General features: G+C 49.2%; 1 protein-coding gene across 4 annotated transcripts in view; it reads left to right on the top strand.

Moving 5' to 3' along the window:
- Lpin1 (lipin 1) overlaps positions 1–15,796 on the top strand; it is a 122,240-nt gene that overhangs the window by 90,740 nt on the left and 15,704 nt on the right. For all 4 annotated transcript variants that reach the window (XM_050141817.1, XM_050141816.1, XM_050141815.1 and 1 more), the window contains 5 exons: positions 321–511; positions 2,709–2,802; positions 3,998–4,067; positions 7,467–7,559; positions 10,955–11,034. In XM_050141817.1, coding sequence (XP_049997774.1) covers positions 321–511; positions 2,709–2,802; positions 3,998–4,067; positions 7,467–7,559; positions 10,955–11,034 — 528 coding nt within the window. The remainder of the gene's footprint in view (positions 1–320; positions 512–2,708; positions 2,803–3,997; positions 4,068–7,466; positions 7,560–10,954; positions 11,035–15,796) is intronic.

The raw sequence follows: 15,796 nt of genomic DNA, 5'->3' as shown, positions 1-15,796 counted from the left end.
TGCTTGGAGCACCCAGCCTTAGCTCCCCTGGGATACGGTACACGGGGCAGGGGCTGCCAGTGGATAACAGTGACATCCCAGGCACAGGCTTTCTCAAGGTTTATATGGGTCTGGAGAGTCACAGGAGATTGTGGCAGGCCCTTCTGAGGTGGCTCATTTGACTTTGCTGTCTTTACTGATGTTTTGATGGCAAAGCTGCCCGAGGTGCTAGTAATTGCTTCTCTGAGGTGTTGTGGCCTTCTGGAGGGTCGTTTGATGTAACAGTCAGAGTGAGGATGGATGGTGGTGCTCAGAGCAGCTTCTCTTTCCCCTCCTTTCAGTGGTGATCCTGCTGGGCTCCCCAAACAAGCCTGTGACAATGGAGCCAGGTCAGCCAACCAGTCCCCACAATCTGTGGGCAGTTCGGGCATCGACAGTGGTGTGGAGAGCACCTCGGATGGCCTGAGGGACCTGCCGTCCATAGCCATCTCCCTCTGCGGTGGCCTCAGTGACCACAGAGACATCACCAAAGGTACTGGACTCTATGGGACAGCACCCTCTAGTGGTCGTTGGGTAGAAGGCCCTGGAACTGAGGCGTCTCATGGTTTTGGTTGATGAGTGCACAGAAGGTTCGCGTTCTCTTGCCCCATACGTGTCCAGCTGCAGTTAGCTGTCCTTAGAATGCAAGGACAGGGTGCAAGGGCCATCAGGAAGCAAGAATGCTGCTGAGGCATTTATCCTCGGAGGTGATCATTGAGCACAGTCGGGTGCCGCCTGTGGAAGTGACAGCTCAGAATGAAAGGGATCCTGGCAGTCGGGAGCCCAGTGTTCCAGCTCCGGTGGACGAGGGCTCTTGGGTCAGGAGCCAGAGGATAATAGCACAGGCCACAGTAAGCTCAGCAGCTTACAGCTCTGCTCTAGGGAAGGCTTCCCCAATGTGACAGCTCTGCTCCCCCAGGAGAGGGCTTTGCAGTGATGTTGTTACAGCCGGGGAGTGTAGCAACTCTGCTGTGCTATGGGAAGGTTTTTCTGCTCAGCTCAGCTCTGACTTCCCCCGCAAAGCTGTAACAAGCTGCTATGGGAAGGTTTCCCCAACCAAAGTGTGACAGTCCCGCTCTGCTCTTCTCTGCTCTGCCCTTCACCCAAACCTCATTCGAGAGATTTATTGTGAGGGAAGAGTCCAGGAGAGTGGTTGCCTCTACCAGGATGGAAGAAGAGCAGCCGCAAACTGAACAGGTCCAGGGCATATATATAGGGGCGGAGTTTTTCCAGGGAGATGAGGGAGTGGTTAGTTTTTCCCTGCTCAGGGATTGGTCAGTTTAGTTGGTTAGGGGCAGAGATGGCTGATCTCAAAGCCAAACTGTTTCTTTCACTGGCCTTTTTAAGCTTTTTGGCTCTAGTTTTGAAGCCAGGGCGTATTTCTTCCACTGACTTTGATTCTAGGGACAAAACGTGTTTCTTTGGCACGGGTTTCAGAGTCAGGACAAGTTTCTTTGGTTCTGGGTTCAGGGTTAAAGTATGTTTTTTACTGGCTCTGGTTTCAGAGCCAGGGTGGATCTTTGACAGCTCTTTTACCCTATACCCTGTGCCCAGGCCAGGCCTGAAGAATGTTCATGGTGAGCCTGCAGGTGTGGGGAGGAGGGGAGGGTGAGTTAGGCATATCAGTCTTCCTATAACAGAACGTTGGGTGTTTGTCAAATCTGTGGGGCTGTAGAGGAGGGAAGGGAGGTTGAGTCAGTATGGGGAACTCTGCAAACGTTTCCCCTCTGGGTGTTAGAGGCTGCTGTGCCGGTAGGCCTTGATGACTTGTGCATTCCACCTGCCATACTGGAATGTGAGAGCTGACCATCTTGTGATAGGTCCATGGTGAGTGGTGCCTGAGACCCCCCCCCCCCCCCCGCTGGTGTAACAGCAGCTGTGGGCTGTTGAATTCCAGAACTAGACCTAATTTCTCTCTACCCCCTTTTCCCTCCACCACTGCTTCCTCTGTTTTTTAGCAGGGATTGACCATGCTCTTAGCGACTGCACTATTTTATCTCCCTGCTCCAGTGATCACTGTGAAGTCCCCTGAGGCTTTGCAGACTTCTTATGCGCATACTGGGTCCTCTTATTCCAGCCTCGGTGCCACCAGCCCTTCCTCGCACCTTGTTCCTTTTATCCTTCGCACTGTCTAAGACCACAGCTCTGACCACTGGGTCTGCTATACTCCTGAGCATGGGCAGCATCAGGCCTTACACCGTGCTGGCTCCCACCTTTTACATAGATGACAGTGATCAAGCCCTCACTTTGAGCAGGATGCTGTCTGCCATCCTCTCCCATCTTTGGGACCCCCTGGGAAGTGGCCATGACCATCAGGCAGATGCTGAGGGGGAGATCATTGAGGTTAGACTCCAGTCACAGGTCTCCACAACAGAAGTGACTCAAGCCAGTGCCCCTGGAGAACATGACTGTTTGTGTATGCAGGCTCCATGCCCCACATGTCTGCTGATGTGGGAAGAGGTCCTTCCCCACTCTCGTCCCAGGCACGTAAATACAACAACAAAATAACAACAGAAAACCAAGCTCAAGCCCTCTTTACAAGTGCATTTTGTAGGATCTCTAGGCTTGTCCGAGGAACTGCAATTTGTAAACTCAGACAGACACATGGGAATGAGCAAGCTGAAAACTGTCCTGTTTCTCTAAAAAACTCGTGATTTCTCTTTCCCCCCATCCTGCTGCTGCTTCTGCAGATGCGTTCCTGGAGCAGGCTGTGTCGTATCAGCAGTTTGCAGACAACCCTGCTATCATCGATGACCCCAATCTCGTGGTCAAGATTGGTAATAAGTGAGTTCCTGCTGACAGTCCGTTTGGTAGTGGAATGGAACTGCTTCTGTCGAGCCTTAATGAAGTCTTGTTAAACTTAGTTATTGTCTTTATTATTTGTAAATTTCTATGTCCACTTGCAGCTGCTGGGCTAGATCATTTTGAGAGTCTTGTAGTGTGTGTATGCGTGCTTGTGGAGACCAGAGGTCCACATTGTCTTTGATCACTCTACCTGTTTTTCTTCTTTGGTTTTGGTTTACTCTTTGAGGTAGGGTCTCTCTATGTAGCCCTGGCTGTCCTGGAACTCTGTAGACCATGTTGGCTCCAAACTCACTGATATCTGCCTGTCTCTGCCTCTATAGTGGCTGGGATTAAAAGTGTTTGCCACAGTGCCCGGCCTTCTACCTTAGTTTTTGAGACAGGGTGTCAAACCACTGAACTGGAACTTGCTGGTTTGGCTTAATTGGAAGACAGGCAAGTCTTAGGAATCCTCCTGTCTCCATCTCCCAGCACTGGAATGACAGGTCTGTGCTGTAGGCCTGGCTTTTCAGTGTGGGTGCTGGGGATCTGAAATCAGGGTCTTAGGTTTTCACAATGGCAGGCCCTGCATCTACTGAGCTAGCTCTCCAGCCCCACCTTGTGGGTATTAGTATGTGTCTGTACCAGACCTTGAAATCCACCTTGTCAGGCCTGGTGCTCCAACTGTGGAACTCTGACCCTGTCTAGTCCTAGGTCTGAGGACATGGCTGCCCTGTAGCACAGAGACCTCACCATTGGAGCTCAGTCTGTGGTATGCAGTGAGTGGCTCTGAAGACTGTTGGCAGACTTTCCTCCTGGAGAGGAAGTTGCAAGCGTGCTATGAGTTGGCTTGGGAGGTTATGGAGTTGTCTGTCCCCTTTCCATGAAGTTCAGTAGGACATGGCTAGTAGTAGTCAAGCAGGGGACTGTCCAGCTAGTGACTAGCTGCCTGGCATGTTCATATGTTCACCCTACTGCTGTCTGCTGCTGACCCTTCACCCTCAGCATGGCTGTGAGGTGAACAGGAGAAAGGGAGGCACTGTGTAGATAGATAGGGTCAGTGTGGAGGGCTGGGAGGGAGGAAACACACTGGGTTTGTTAAAGGATCTCACTGGGCTCCCCAGCCTTTCTATAGCACTCCAGATTACAGTAGAAAGGCTGGCCCTGCCTCACTGATGCCATCTCTTTGTCTTGTTAGGTATTACAACTGGACAACAGCAGCTCCTCTGCTTCTGGCGATGCAGGCTTTCCAGAAACCTTTGCCAAAGGTGAGCGCCAACACAATTAAGAAAGGGGGCCCAAGGAGGAAGGGGGGAATGGGAGGATCACAGTTTGATTTGACTTTAGAAACCCTAGGCCATGGTATCTTGATGCTCACAACAGTGTTCCAGATCTCTTGTGTGTTGATCATGCTTCCCGTGCTCACCAGAGCAAACCTCAAAAATCATGGCATTGTAGACCCACAATCCCACTATGTGCTGGGATTACAAGTCGGCATAGAAGGGGCAGACACCAGAGTGCAGAACCGAGTGAGGCTGAGGAGAGAAAGTTTAGTTGTGGAAAACTGGGAGCTGGCATTGGGTCAGATGCAGGAGCTGTCACTGTCCTCAGGCCTTGCTAAGAAGCCAGCCCTTTGCCTAGTTTGTGGAGGCAGGGGTGAGGATAAGGGAGGCAGGGGTGAGGATAAGGGAGGCAGGGGTGAGGATAGGGGGAGGATGATGGGGAACCAGAGGCGAGGGTGGGGAGCCAGGGATGAGGATGGGGGCAGGGGTGAGGATGGAAAGGCAGAGGTAAGGATGGGAGGAAGCAGGGGGAGGTAGGGCTGAGGATGGGGGATGCAGGGGTGAGGATGGGAAGGCAGAGGTGAGATAGGGAGGCAGGGGTGAGGATGGGGGAGACAGGGTGAGGATGTGGGAAGTAGGGCTTAGGATGGGGAGAGGCAGAGGTGGGGATGGGGGAGGCATAGGTGAGGGTGGTGGAGGTAGAAGTGAAGATGGGAAAGCAGGAGTGAGGATGAGGGAGGTAGAAGTGAGGATGGGGAGGATGGGAAAGGCAGGGGTAAGGATGGGGGAAGAAGGGGTGAGGATGGGGAAGGTGGGGTAAGGATGGAATGGCAGAAATGAGGACGGGGAGGCAGAGGTGAGGATGGGAGGAGGCAGAGGTGAGGATGGGGGGTGAGGCAAGGCTGAAGATGTTGCTTGAGAAACTCAGGGCTGCATGTGAGAATGAGGTGGCTGTATGCCAGAGCTGAATGAGGAGGTCAGACCCACCAGTTCATCTCCTCCTCTGCTTGCTCATTTCTTCATGTTCCATCTTCCCCGTACAGTATGGACCCATTCTTTGGGCTGTGGAATCACAGTTTTAGACTGGTTTGTGCTTGGCGGCCATGCTGTTGCAGTCTGTCAGGTAGTTCCAGAGTTTTAGGTTCTTGGAGGTCAAATATCAGTGTTTAGCCTGAGTGTGTGTGCTGTAGATTGGGAATGGTGACCCTGTGTTTGGGAGTCCTTTTTTGTATCTGTGGACCTGTCTTGAGGCGTGGTCTGTAAAATGATTTTTGTTACATTGTTGCCAGGTTCCTTCTTGTAACCACAGCCCAGGATATCGTTTTTAAGGCTCACAAAATAGTAAAGAGAAAAAGAGTTAAGGGCAATAGAAATGTAGTTTACAGGGGAGGAGGCACACAGGCTACAGCACAGTCCCTGAGGGCTGTGATCTCATGGGTTAGGGGTTTGGGTTTCTGCTAACGGTGTTTCTCTAACATGGAAATGATTTTCTATGTAGCATTTAGTCTGTATTATACATTGATGGTGCATTTAAAATGGTCTTGCATCTTCGTTTGTATTTTCTTCTAGTCCTTCCTTTTATTTTAAATCTTTGATCCATCTGTATTTTGTCTTGAGAGTAATTGAGGGAGATTTGGGCACTCAAATTGCTCCACTCAACATGGTTACTGAGTAGGATCCTTTTTGTTGTAGGGAATATAACTAGTAGCTTAGATACTTAGATATTGTGGGTTTAGTGTCTTACATGATACTAGAGGTAATGGTTGGCAGGTTGCGTGACTGCTCTGTGACTTTTGGTGACCCTGCTTCACACATCTCCTTACATAACGACATCTAGAGTTGGGATGGGGGCAGGTCAGGCTCTTCATGTTCCTTTGCCCAGCATTTGATCGCTTCTGAAATGGCCCTTGGCAGAGCCATGGGACGATCGTGAATGGAGCAGTGCAAGTGGCGTTTTGTCCCAGGAACTGAGTCCGCCTTTCTCTGAAAGCCTCCCTGAACACATTGCTGCCTGGTTCTGGACCACAGTTTGGAGGGAGGTGGGTGCTCGACTTACAGGGTCCAGAACAGTTGAAAGTCATCTCAGGATTACCCTGGTGTCCCTCGGTGTGGATCTCAGGATTACCCTGGTGTCCCTCGGTGTGGATCTCAGGATTACCCTGGTGTCCCTCGGTGTGGATCTCAGGATTACCCTGGTGTCCCTCGGTGGTGGCTTTCTGCTCGATGCCTGGTGGTGGCTGCTCCGTTTATCTGTGAATTTAGGTTCATTTCTTAATTTGAACTTTAGATTTCCTCTTTCAGTGAAGTTTGCTCATAACCCGACATTGGGTTTTTAAGATCACTTGTAGACTTAACACCCTGTAGGACTAGCGTCTACTTGCCATAATCCTGTCCAGGAGTTTTCTTTGCTGTTTTTGTTTGCTGACTCTTCAAAAGAACCTTAGATTCTGCCTGGGGCTTGTTATCTGTGGTTGGATTTGGTGGGGGAGGAGAAGGGGAGTGGACAATAGATTTGTGCTGTCCCTGAACATCTTATGCATGATTTGCATTTCCCTGGGCCCCTTTGTCTTCTGTGCCAGTGGATGAGCTTTGAATATGAATTGCTTATTTGAGGCTTAACCTGTGAAGCATCTGTCTAGCTACTTAGAATCTGTCTAAAAGGGAAGAAGGAAAATCATATAACATTTACCTGGGCCCTAAAATAGCCTGAAGGCAGATGTTGTTCTTGGGAATGTTTATAAAATTAGCATTTCATACTTAATCTCCCGCATTACACTGTGATGTATTCAAGCTGTCCATTTGGATTTTATTTTTAACTCTTGATTTTTAAATCAATTTGCTAAAGTTTAGTCGGTTGAGCTTTGGAGACATGCTTACCTAAAACAACAACAACAGCAAAAGCCTGTATATTTTGTTTACGGCTGTTGGACCCTACACCGTATGGTCATGTTTTGCTTCCTGTTTTATTTTATCATCATCATACTGTGGCTAGTGGCTTTGTAATCAGTTAGCTATTTTAATTTGAAAACTTAAGATCTACTAACCACTAATGATTTCTAATGCTTTCTCTCCTGTTGTTATTGTGTTGTATTTTGTTTGTTGTTCATTGGTTCTTTTCCCATCTTCTTAAGTCTTCGTGCCTCAGTTACCTTCACGTGATTTTGGACGCCATTAGGTTTTGCCTTTCTAAAATTTTCAGTCCGCCCACAGTATGTTGCGTTACGTTTTATTTATTATTTATTTCTTCCGCCTCCTTTAATTTGCAAGTACATTTTCTTTTGTTTCGAGTGTGCTAAGTTGATGCTTTTTTTCTTTTCCTTTCCCTTTTTCTTTTCTTTTTTTCTTTTTGGTTCCATTATTTATGTTACCATCCATTTAAAACAGGCCACTGTGGAATCCATCATGAGAGATAAGATGCCCAAAAAGGGAGGAAGATGGTGGTTTTCCTGGAGGGGAAGAAACGCCACAATCAAAGAAGTAAGTGGGGAGCGTGGCGTGGTGGTTGCACTCGGCGCATTTTGGTTTTGTGTAGTCAGGTTTGCTTCTTTCAGCTTGTGTGAGTGAAATGAGTGCCATAACACTGGGTTTCGGCGAGCTGGCCCTCCTGGAGAGGGGACAAGAGCAGAAGGCAGATGAGGAAGAGGGGGGCAGCAGAGCTTGGCTCTGCCACCCTCTGCCTGCAGCCCCAGGTTGAGTTGTTTTTCCACTCTGGGGTTTCTGTATCAGTAAAGAAGATGTACTAGGTGCATTTCTTGTTCTGGGACACAACACCTGGCAAAAGCCACTTAGGGAGGCAGAGATTTAGAGAGTATGACCTGCGACGGTGGAAACGGGAAAGGAGCATGATCCAGCCGCTCACATCTGCCCGCAGAAGCGGTGAGGTAAAGCCTGGTGCTGGGTTGGCACTCACCCCTGTCTTCAGTCCAGGACCTCAGTCCATGGAATGGTGCTGCTCACAGTCAGGGTGGGTCTTCTCAGATCTTGTCACATTGACAATATTCACCACCACAGAAGGGTTCCCACATAACATAGGTTTTAGAATATGTGATGTTGGTGAGGGTAATGCCAGTGCGTCTTAGCATGGCTGTTGACTCAGCCTCCTTAGCCACGTCTCTGAAGGCACAGGCTGGATACATGAGAACTTGTTTGTGATCTCTGAAAGGCCTCTCTCCATCTCTCAGCCCTTGTTTGGCCTCCAGCTCCGTGTTCTCCTAGCTTTTCGCTTCCCTCTTAATGGCTCCTCCCCTGACCAGCCCCTCAGTGGATCTTAAGGCCCTCTTTTCGGCTTTCACCTCTTGGTTTTCCCTAATCACCCACAGGCCCTTTGGAATGACTCCATTTCTTATTTTCACACCAGACAAATCAGGCAATTGTTTGTACTCTATACCCATTTATCACTTAGCCAGCGAAGCAGAAGCATCAAGGCATGAAGTCAGAGTTGCTCTCAGGAACACTTAGGGCTTTCTTTTGTTGAATGACCTTAGCATCCTATAGTACCTGGGTGTTCTAGCTCTGACCTCTCTTGCTAGTACTGTCATCTCTTTCCGTCTGCTCTTTAGTATAGTTGATCAAAATGGAATCTACCTCAGGGCCTTTGCATATGTTACAGTGTTGTCAGGATTCCTTACATCTCCCTTCACGTAATTGACCAACAACTCAACTCCTCCTTTTATGCAGGTTAACCTGGTTTACCATCTCTGCTTGCATGGGCCATGACTTTGTCTTTCATGCATTTTGTCAGGATTTGTAAATGCACTCATTAGTGAGACTGCTCGACTAACATTTCTCAGCTCCTCCACACCTTGAGATCCTCAAAGGCAGAACCCACGCACAGCTTTGTTTGCTGTGGAACGAACGGTGTAGGGTGTAGGGGTCTGGTGTGTATTTATTGGACAGCTGCTTCCAGAGGAAGCATGAAAACCAGCGGCCATGTAAACCATCCAGAAACATTTGTGGGCTCACCTGAGTCTGTGGAGCCAAGGGAGAAGGTGCCTTAAGCGCTGTGTGCAGATCAGATTGTCCTTTGACACGCTGCTGATGCGTCTGCATGCTGTTACCTGCTGCATTACCTCTAAGGGTCTCAGCGAGTCAGGATGACATGGATGCTATCCTGCAGTAGACTTACAGCCATAAAGGGCTAGTTCATTAGCTAGAGGACAGAAGGTTCTAGAATTTCAGGCAGAAATCCATTTCTAAGACCTCTTATTTGTAGGGTATCTAGATTCTCAACAGTTAGAATTGAGGGGAATGCCAGTATAAAGAAAAGAATGTTTATGGAATTAAATATTTCTCTAAAGAATGCAAATACAGTTACTCATACAGATCCATATTTCTGAACTAGCTGAGTGAAAAGTTACCTGTGGCAGCCAAGTCACACAGTTAAATCCTTCGGTTGATAATGAATGAACGGTCACGGCAGTTGCTTTTGTTCTTATGGAAGCAAACAGCAGCTGGACGTGGTGATGCAGGCCTTTAACTTCAGTACCCAGGAATCAGAGGCAAGTATTTCTGTGAGTTCAGGACCAGACAAGGCTTCATATGAGGCCCTGTCTCAAACACCAAACCAAACCAAACCAAACCAAACAAAACACACACCCTTCCCCCCAATCAATCAGAAACAAACAAAATGCCAATCAAGACCCCCAAAGCAAACAAAGTGGACAGAGTAAATCTGGGCATGGCATTGTGAGCCTGTAATTTTAGTATTCAGGAGGCAGAGGCAGGAGAATTGCCACAGGTTGGAGGCCAGCTCAGGCTACGTACATAGTCATTGTCAGGTCAGCTAGGACTTACATAGCAAGACCCTATATCTAACCAACCAACCAGCCAACCAACCTAGCAGCCAGCCAACCAACCAAGCAGCTGAAGGCATATTTCAAACTAGTCCCTAGTCTCATACTTTAAGATATTCACTATTACTTTATGTGACAGACTCTTACAGAGCTCCACTTACCTTGAATTCATAGCTGTCCTCTTGTCTCAGCTTCCCCAATGCTAAGATTATAGGCATGAGCCACTGTACTTAGTTAGCCTACCTTGCTTGCTTTATTAAAAATATGACATTGGAGGTCATTAACCTGTTTTTTTGACTAAAGGACATACACAAAGTGATTTTATTGTGTCTCCTTCATCCCCCAACATGCTCTCTGGCCTCTTTTGACTCAGTGGTAGTTTGCTGGTCTGTCCTGTTTCCTCCCTCACTTCCCTTCCCCCTCCCCCCTCCCCTCCTCCCTTTTCCCTTCCCTCCCTACAGTGCATCAGGCTTTCTGGCTTATGGATCAGTAGTCACTGCTCAGCATCCTCATTCCTGTTTGAGAAGTGAGGAGACAAAGCTCTGAACAGTCAGCAGGATGTCCTAGGGTTCCCAAGCCAGAGCAGTGGTCTGGGCCCTCTCCTGGATGCCCAGGGAACATTTCCCACTAGGATTACACAGCATCGGAAAAGATAAATGCTTTCTCATTTTCCCCGAGAAAAATATGGCATGCAAATATTTTCGAACATTTCTATTGGCAATTAGAAGAAAATATTGTGAAAACCCTCAGGAATTCAGGCAGCCACCATTAAAGCGTGTGTCTCTGTGACAGGGATGATGACGTTTGGTTGGGTGCCAGGAACACTTATGGATAACTAACAGACTCATTTCTGTCAAAAAGGTTTCTCAGTTTAATCTTACGATATTTCTAGGCAAAGAAGTAATGGGGACCTGCCATAACACAGACCCCTCCAGAGCCTCCTGGGTGGGAGTCCTCAACCTGGGTGTGTGCCTTTCCTGTCTTGCCCTGGGCCTTAGGGAGTCCTGCAGTGGGACCCAAGCTTTTGGGAGCATCCTTTCTCTTTCCTCCTTCTCTAATGGCTTCTTTTCTTTTCCTCAGGAAAGCAAGCCCGAGCAGTGCCTGCCAGGGAAGGGCCACACTACGGGAGAGCAGCCTGCACAGCTTGGCCTAGCCCCCAGGTACAGGGGCAGGGTGTCCTTCTGGCAATGGTGCCATTCCTTTCTTGAACTGAATTAGGGTCATGTGCATGCCCACTGGACGCTGATGAGGTCAGCCAGTGGCTCACGTCTTAGGCCTCAGTTCCCACTGGATCTGAAGTCACCACACTAGGTGACGGAGGCCTGGAGCAGTTTGTTTAACTGGTCTTTCTCGTTTCTCCGGTGTGTGCAGCTTCTCTCTCAGACAGTTGAGGTTCAAGGTATATGTGAGTCTCCAAGGAGCTACTTAGCTAGAATGTCTCCTATGATCCTAGCATGTTTTTTTTTTTTTTTTGTGTGTGTGTGTCTGTCTGTCTGTCTGTCTGTGGGTATGCTCATACACAAGTGTACTTGCCTATGCGTGTATGTGTAAAGGTCAGAGGTCAACACACTGGACTCTTGCTAATCCAATGGGAGCTTCCTTGTTTGCTGGTTCATTTACAGGGGAAGCTGGCTAAGGTTTCTTGTCCCTTGGTTCCAGGCCATAGCTCTGCCCTTTAAAGGATGTCTTTAGAGGCCGGGTCTCCCCCTGACCTCAGGGCTCCCTGTTTCTGGTAGGCTGCCTGGCCATTGAGACCTTGGAATCCATCTGTCTCCACACCTGCCTCCCACCCTCAGCAATGGGATTACAGATGTGAGCCACTGCACCTGGCTTTTGAGTGGGTGCGGTGAGATCCCCACTCAGTTTCTCGTGCTGCATAGCGAGCGCTTTACCGACTGAGCCCTTTCCAGTCAGCAATAGTTAGTCTGTCTTCGGGTCAGTCTCGTCTCTATATGCCTTGACTCTGGGTGATGTCACTGGAACAGAGGTTGACATGGGACAGTCTGTGCCAGTATCACACTGACATGTCAACATCTCGACCTTTGCTGTCTTCCTGCTCCTGCGGAACCCGAGACTGAGTTAAAACGAGGACAGAGTCACTATGGGTCCCATTCACACCTTCCTTATTTTAGTGCTCTGAGGCCAAGGCCAGGCCACTTACACCTGGGCGTGTTGAGAACACTGAACTCTGCCTGAGCCGATGAGGGCTTCCCTGCATGTTGGTTTATTCACAGGGAAAGCTAGCTTAGGCTTCTTGTCCTCTGGCTCCTGGCCACAGCTCTGTACCTTAGATTATATTTCTGGAATTCTCTGTTGGAAGTAGAAACTTGTGCCTCTGGTAAGGGAGCATGTACTTTGTAGAGCACTAGTTGGGGGGTGGGGTGGGGTAGAATTGAGGACTGGGGAGTGTTCTGCATGGTTGGGCTGTTTCTCAGCTCACGTGATCCTGAAGCGGGAGGATTCCCATTTTTGCTGCTGGTGTTCAGGTGGTGGGTTTGCTCCTGGCCCTGCTGTTCTGTGCTCTCTTCTGCCCTTTCCTGGAGTGGGTGAGATGCCCAGCAGTGTGAGCCTCAACACTGTCTTTGTGGCATTCTGGTCAAGCGTTCTGTCTGTGCAGTATGGAACAGGGGTGGTGTTAGATCGCCTCCCTGTGGTCTTTGATTCATTAGGATGCCACTCTGCTCCACCATCTCTGAGTCAGGACGAGAGACCCTGGCGTCTCTTTTCCCCTGCCACCTTGCTGAATGCTCACAGTGACCCTGGCAAGGTGATCCGAATGCACAAGCCCACCAGGCCAGACCACAGACACCTGAGGGACATGTGATCATCTTAAACTGGGCATTCTAGACTATTTTAAGACTTATTGCATGGACCAAGTACTGGGTATTTTCCGAACTTAAACTGCTGCCCACAGGCCAGGCCTAGACCTGAAGAGATGGTCCCTGAGGCCCAGCGAGCTGTTACAAAGCATGGGTTGTGACACCTTGGCAAAGGGGTTGGACCCAGGACATGGTGCCACCATTGTTCCTGTCACCACATTCATTCTTTCTATTTCTGGCTGTGGAGGAACTCAGGGACCCAGGGCCGGACTGAGGGTGGAGGGACAGCAGGACACTGTGGAGCCCTTCTGAGCTGAGCACAGCTCTGGAAGCTTATGTCTGCTCTGCTGGGTTTTCCTCCCGTCTGCCTGTGGAGAAGTGCCTTCCTGGTAGGGAAAGCAGCCCCACTCTGCCCCATTCTGAATTATGCTTACCAAACCTGAACAACTGTACGTTGGCTCATGTGTGACGGGATCAAGGTTCTGGTATAAGTGGGAGTTCTCTGGAGGAGTGTAACCTCTTCATGTATGGTGGCACCCTTGACATCCAGTCTTATCAGAGTCACATAGATGACTTAAAAAAATTGGCATCAGAATGTTTTCCTAATTGGCAGACTTGATTGACAGAACAGTCCCCAAAGTCCCATAATTGAGCAAACAGCTTGTCACCACACAAATAATTAAAATGCCATTTAAAAAATGTGCACTGTGACAAGCGCTAACTTAAATGTTGCTCACAGTTCCTCATCTGAACACAGATTTTCAACTGACTTGGGGCCTTTTGTCGCCATTTGCAGCCACTGTAGAACAAGTGACATTTACTGAGTTGGTTCAAGCGGGATGTGGGGGCTCTGGCTAGGAGCACCCTGTTCCACCCAGGGTGGTGAGGTCTTGGAAGGTGGCAGCCTCTACTGGCTGTCCCTGTGCCTGTCAGAGAACTGGCGGCAGCCAACTGTACAGTTCCCATTTTTGTTTTCGAGTGTTTCCCTTCCTACTTTCCTCCAACATGGCATGCCACATGAATTTAGCGGCAGATGGAAATCACAGCCATTCCGACGTGCACGCTCATCCCCTCCGGCAGAGGCACACATCAAGCTGTTGTTACTCAGGGCCGCGAGTTTGTTTAGATCTCATTTTGCTTTAGACTGCTTGGAGCAGGAAGGGGTTTCCTCTTGAGCCAGGGCCTCCAGCCCATCCTGCCTGAGGAGAGCCTTTGTCGGGAGCATTTATCATGGGACTCGGGCTCCAGGACTGGGGTTGCCTGTCCAGAAACCTCTAGGATGTCGGTTCAGAAGGACTAGTGCTCCTGGTGGGATCTGCAGATACTGGAACAGGAAGGGACTTTGGTTGAGCTTTTATGGCGGCGCTGACTGAGGCACAGAGAGGATTCCTCTGTTGTCAGTCATTCTCCCCACAGTTCACTACCACAGCCTGAGTTTTGGCGGGGTGGAATTCAATATGTTCTGGACCTTAGAATGAAGGAATTCATCTTAAGTAGTGCAGTGTGTGTTTCCTTGAGCTGGCAACTTTGGGTTTTCAGATCATAGCTGCTGTCTACACCCTGACTCACACAGACCACAGGTCTGCCTCAGATAACTGGATTGCAGCCCATACATAGTCTGTCTCCATTGACATGGCTGCTGATCCCAGAATTTATTCACAAGCTTTGTGACTTCCAAGAGCACTCCTCCAGTGCTGGTGGCTGTGTGGTCATTCATTTTTTAAAAATTTTTTTAGGCAAAAACCTGAAGAGAGCAGGGATGACTGGACTATGTTGTCTGCTTTTTTCAGTATCTGGCTCCACACAGAAGTGGGGGTGCTGTGTGAGTGTTCCCTATGACTCCTCAGTCCTGAGCAGCATCAGGCTGTATAAATCACTTTTTGAGCCATGGTGGGAAAGCTTGTATGGGAGGCTCTCTGCGTGGCCGTAAGGCAGGCCAGGAAAAACGGAGGCAGGAACAGGCTGGAAGGAGACGGAACACTCCCTGAGCCAAGGAAGGAGGAGAGCCGTGTGCGTGTTGTCTGTATAAAGGGGTATGAAAGTGCTGTGCCGGTTGATTTATTTATTTTTGTCCACTTGACACAAACCTAGGCATACCTGGGAAGAAGGAATCCTAACTGAGAAAATGCCTTTGTAAGATTGCCCCATAGGCCAGCCTGTAAGGTATTGTCTTACTTAACGATTGATATGGGAGGACCCAGTTCACAATCGGCAGTGTCATTTATCCCTGGGCCGAATAAGCCACGCGGAGCAAGCTAGTAAGCAGCGTTCCTCTCTGGGCTCTGCTTCAGCTCCTGCCTCCAGGTTCCTGCCTTGAGTTATGGCTCTGCTTCCCTCAGTGATGGAGTGTGACCAGACAGTGCGAGGCTGAAATAAACCTAACCTATCCTCCCCAGGTTGCTTTTGGTCATTGTTTTATCACAGCAGTAGAGAGACCATCAGGGGCATGCCTGCTTTGGGGGCAGTTGGCTTTTTCCATTCAGTCCAAGCCATTAGCAAGTACTTTGCAGGGTGCTATGACTTGGGAGGCAGAACAAGTACTAGGTTGGAGGATGAAGCCGTAGAATTGAACTCAGGGGGAAGCTAATTTGCTGGCTTGCTTTCTGTGAGACATGTAAAAGACGATGGTCCTGAGCCTTACCCTGCCTCCCAGCCTCAGCCTGTAGGAGCCCTTAGAAGAGCTGCAGCAGTGGTCTGTGGATTCTGTGACTTCTAGGAGTCTTGGGGGCAGGGGGTGAACCGCCAGTTTCTTAGGTCCTTAGGTCTTCTTAGGTCCAGGAAGAGCCCTAATTGTTTGGAGTTGGATATGTGGAATTGATGAAATTGGATAGAAGAGAATTGATGGTGTTTGGACTGTAGACATTTGGACTCTCAGGGCTTGGCCCACAGCCTTCAGTGGAAAGAGAAGAGGGAGAAATGTGTGTGTGTGTGTGTGTGTGTGTGCATGCGTGTGTGTGCATGTGCGCATGTGCGCATGCATGTGTGTATGCATGTGAACAGATATGTGACTCTGGATCAGAATGGACATGTTCATCAGGCATGTGTGTAAGTGTGCGTGTGTGTGTGTGCGTGTGTGTGTGCGTGTGTGTGTGTGCGTGCATGT

The sequence above is a fragment of the Alexandromys fortis genome, unplaced genomic scaffold (assembly GCF_014885135.2).
Source record: "Alexandromys fortis isolate MF-2015 unplaced genomic scaffold, M_Fortis_MF-2015_v1.1 scaffold_30, whole genome shotgun sequence".
Lineage (NCBI taxonomy): Eukaryota > Metazoa > Chordata > Mammalia > Rodentia > Cricetidae > Alexandromys > Alexandromys fortis.
This window is presented reverse-complemented; position numbering and strand designations above follow the sequence as displayed.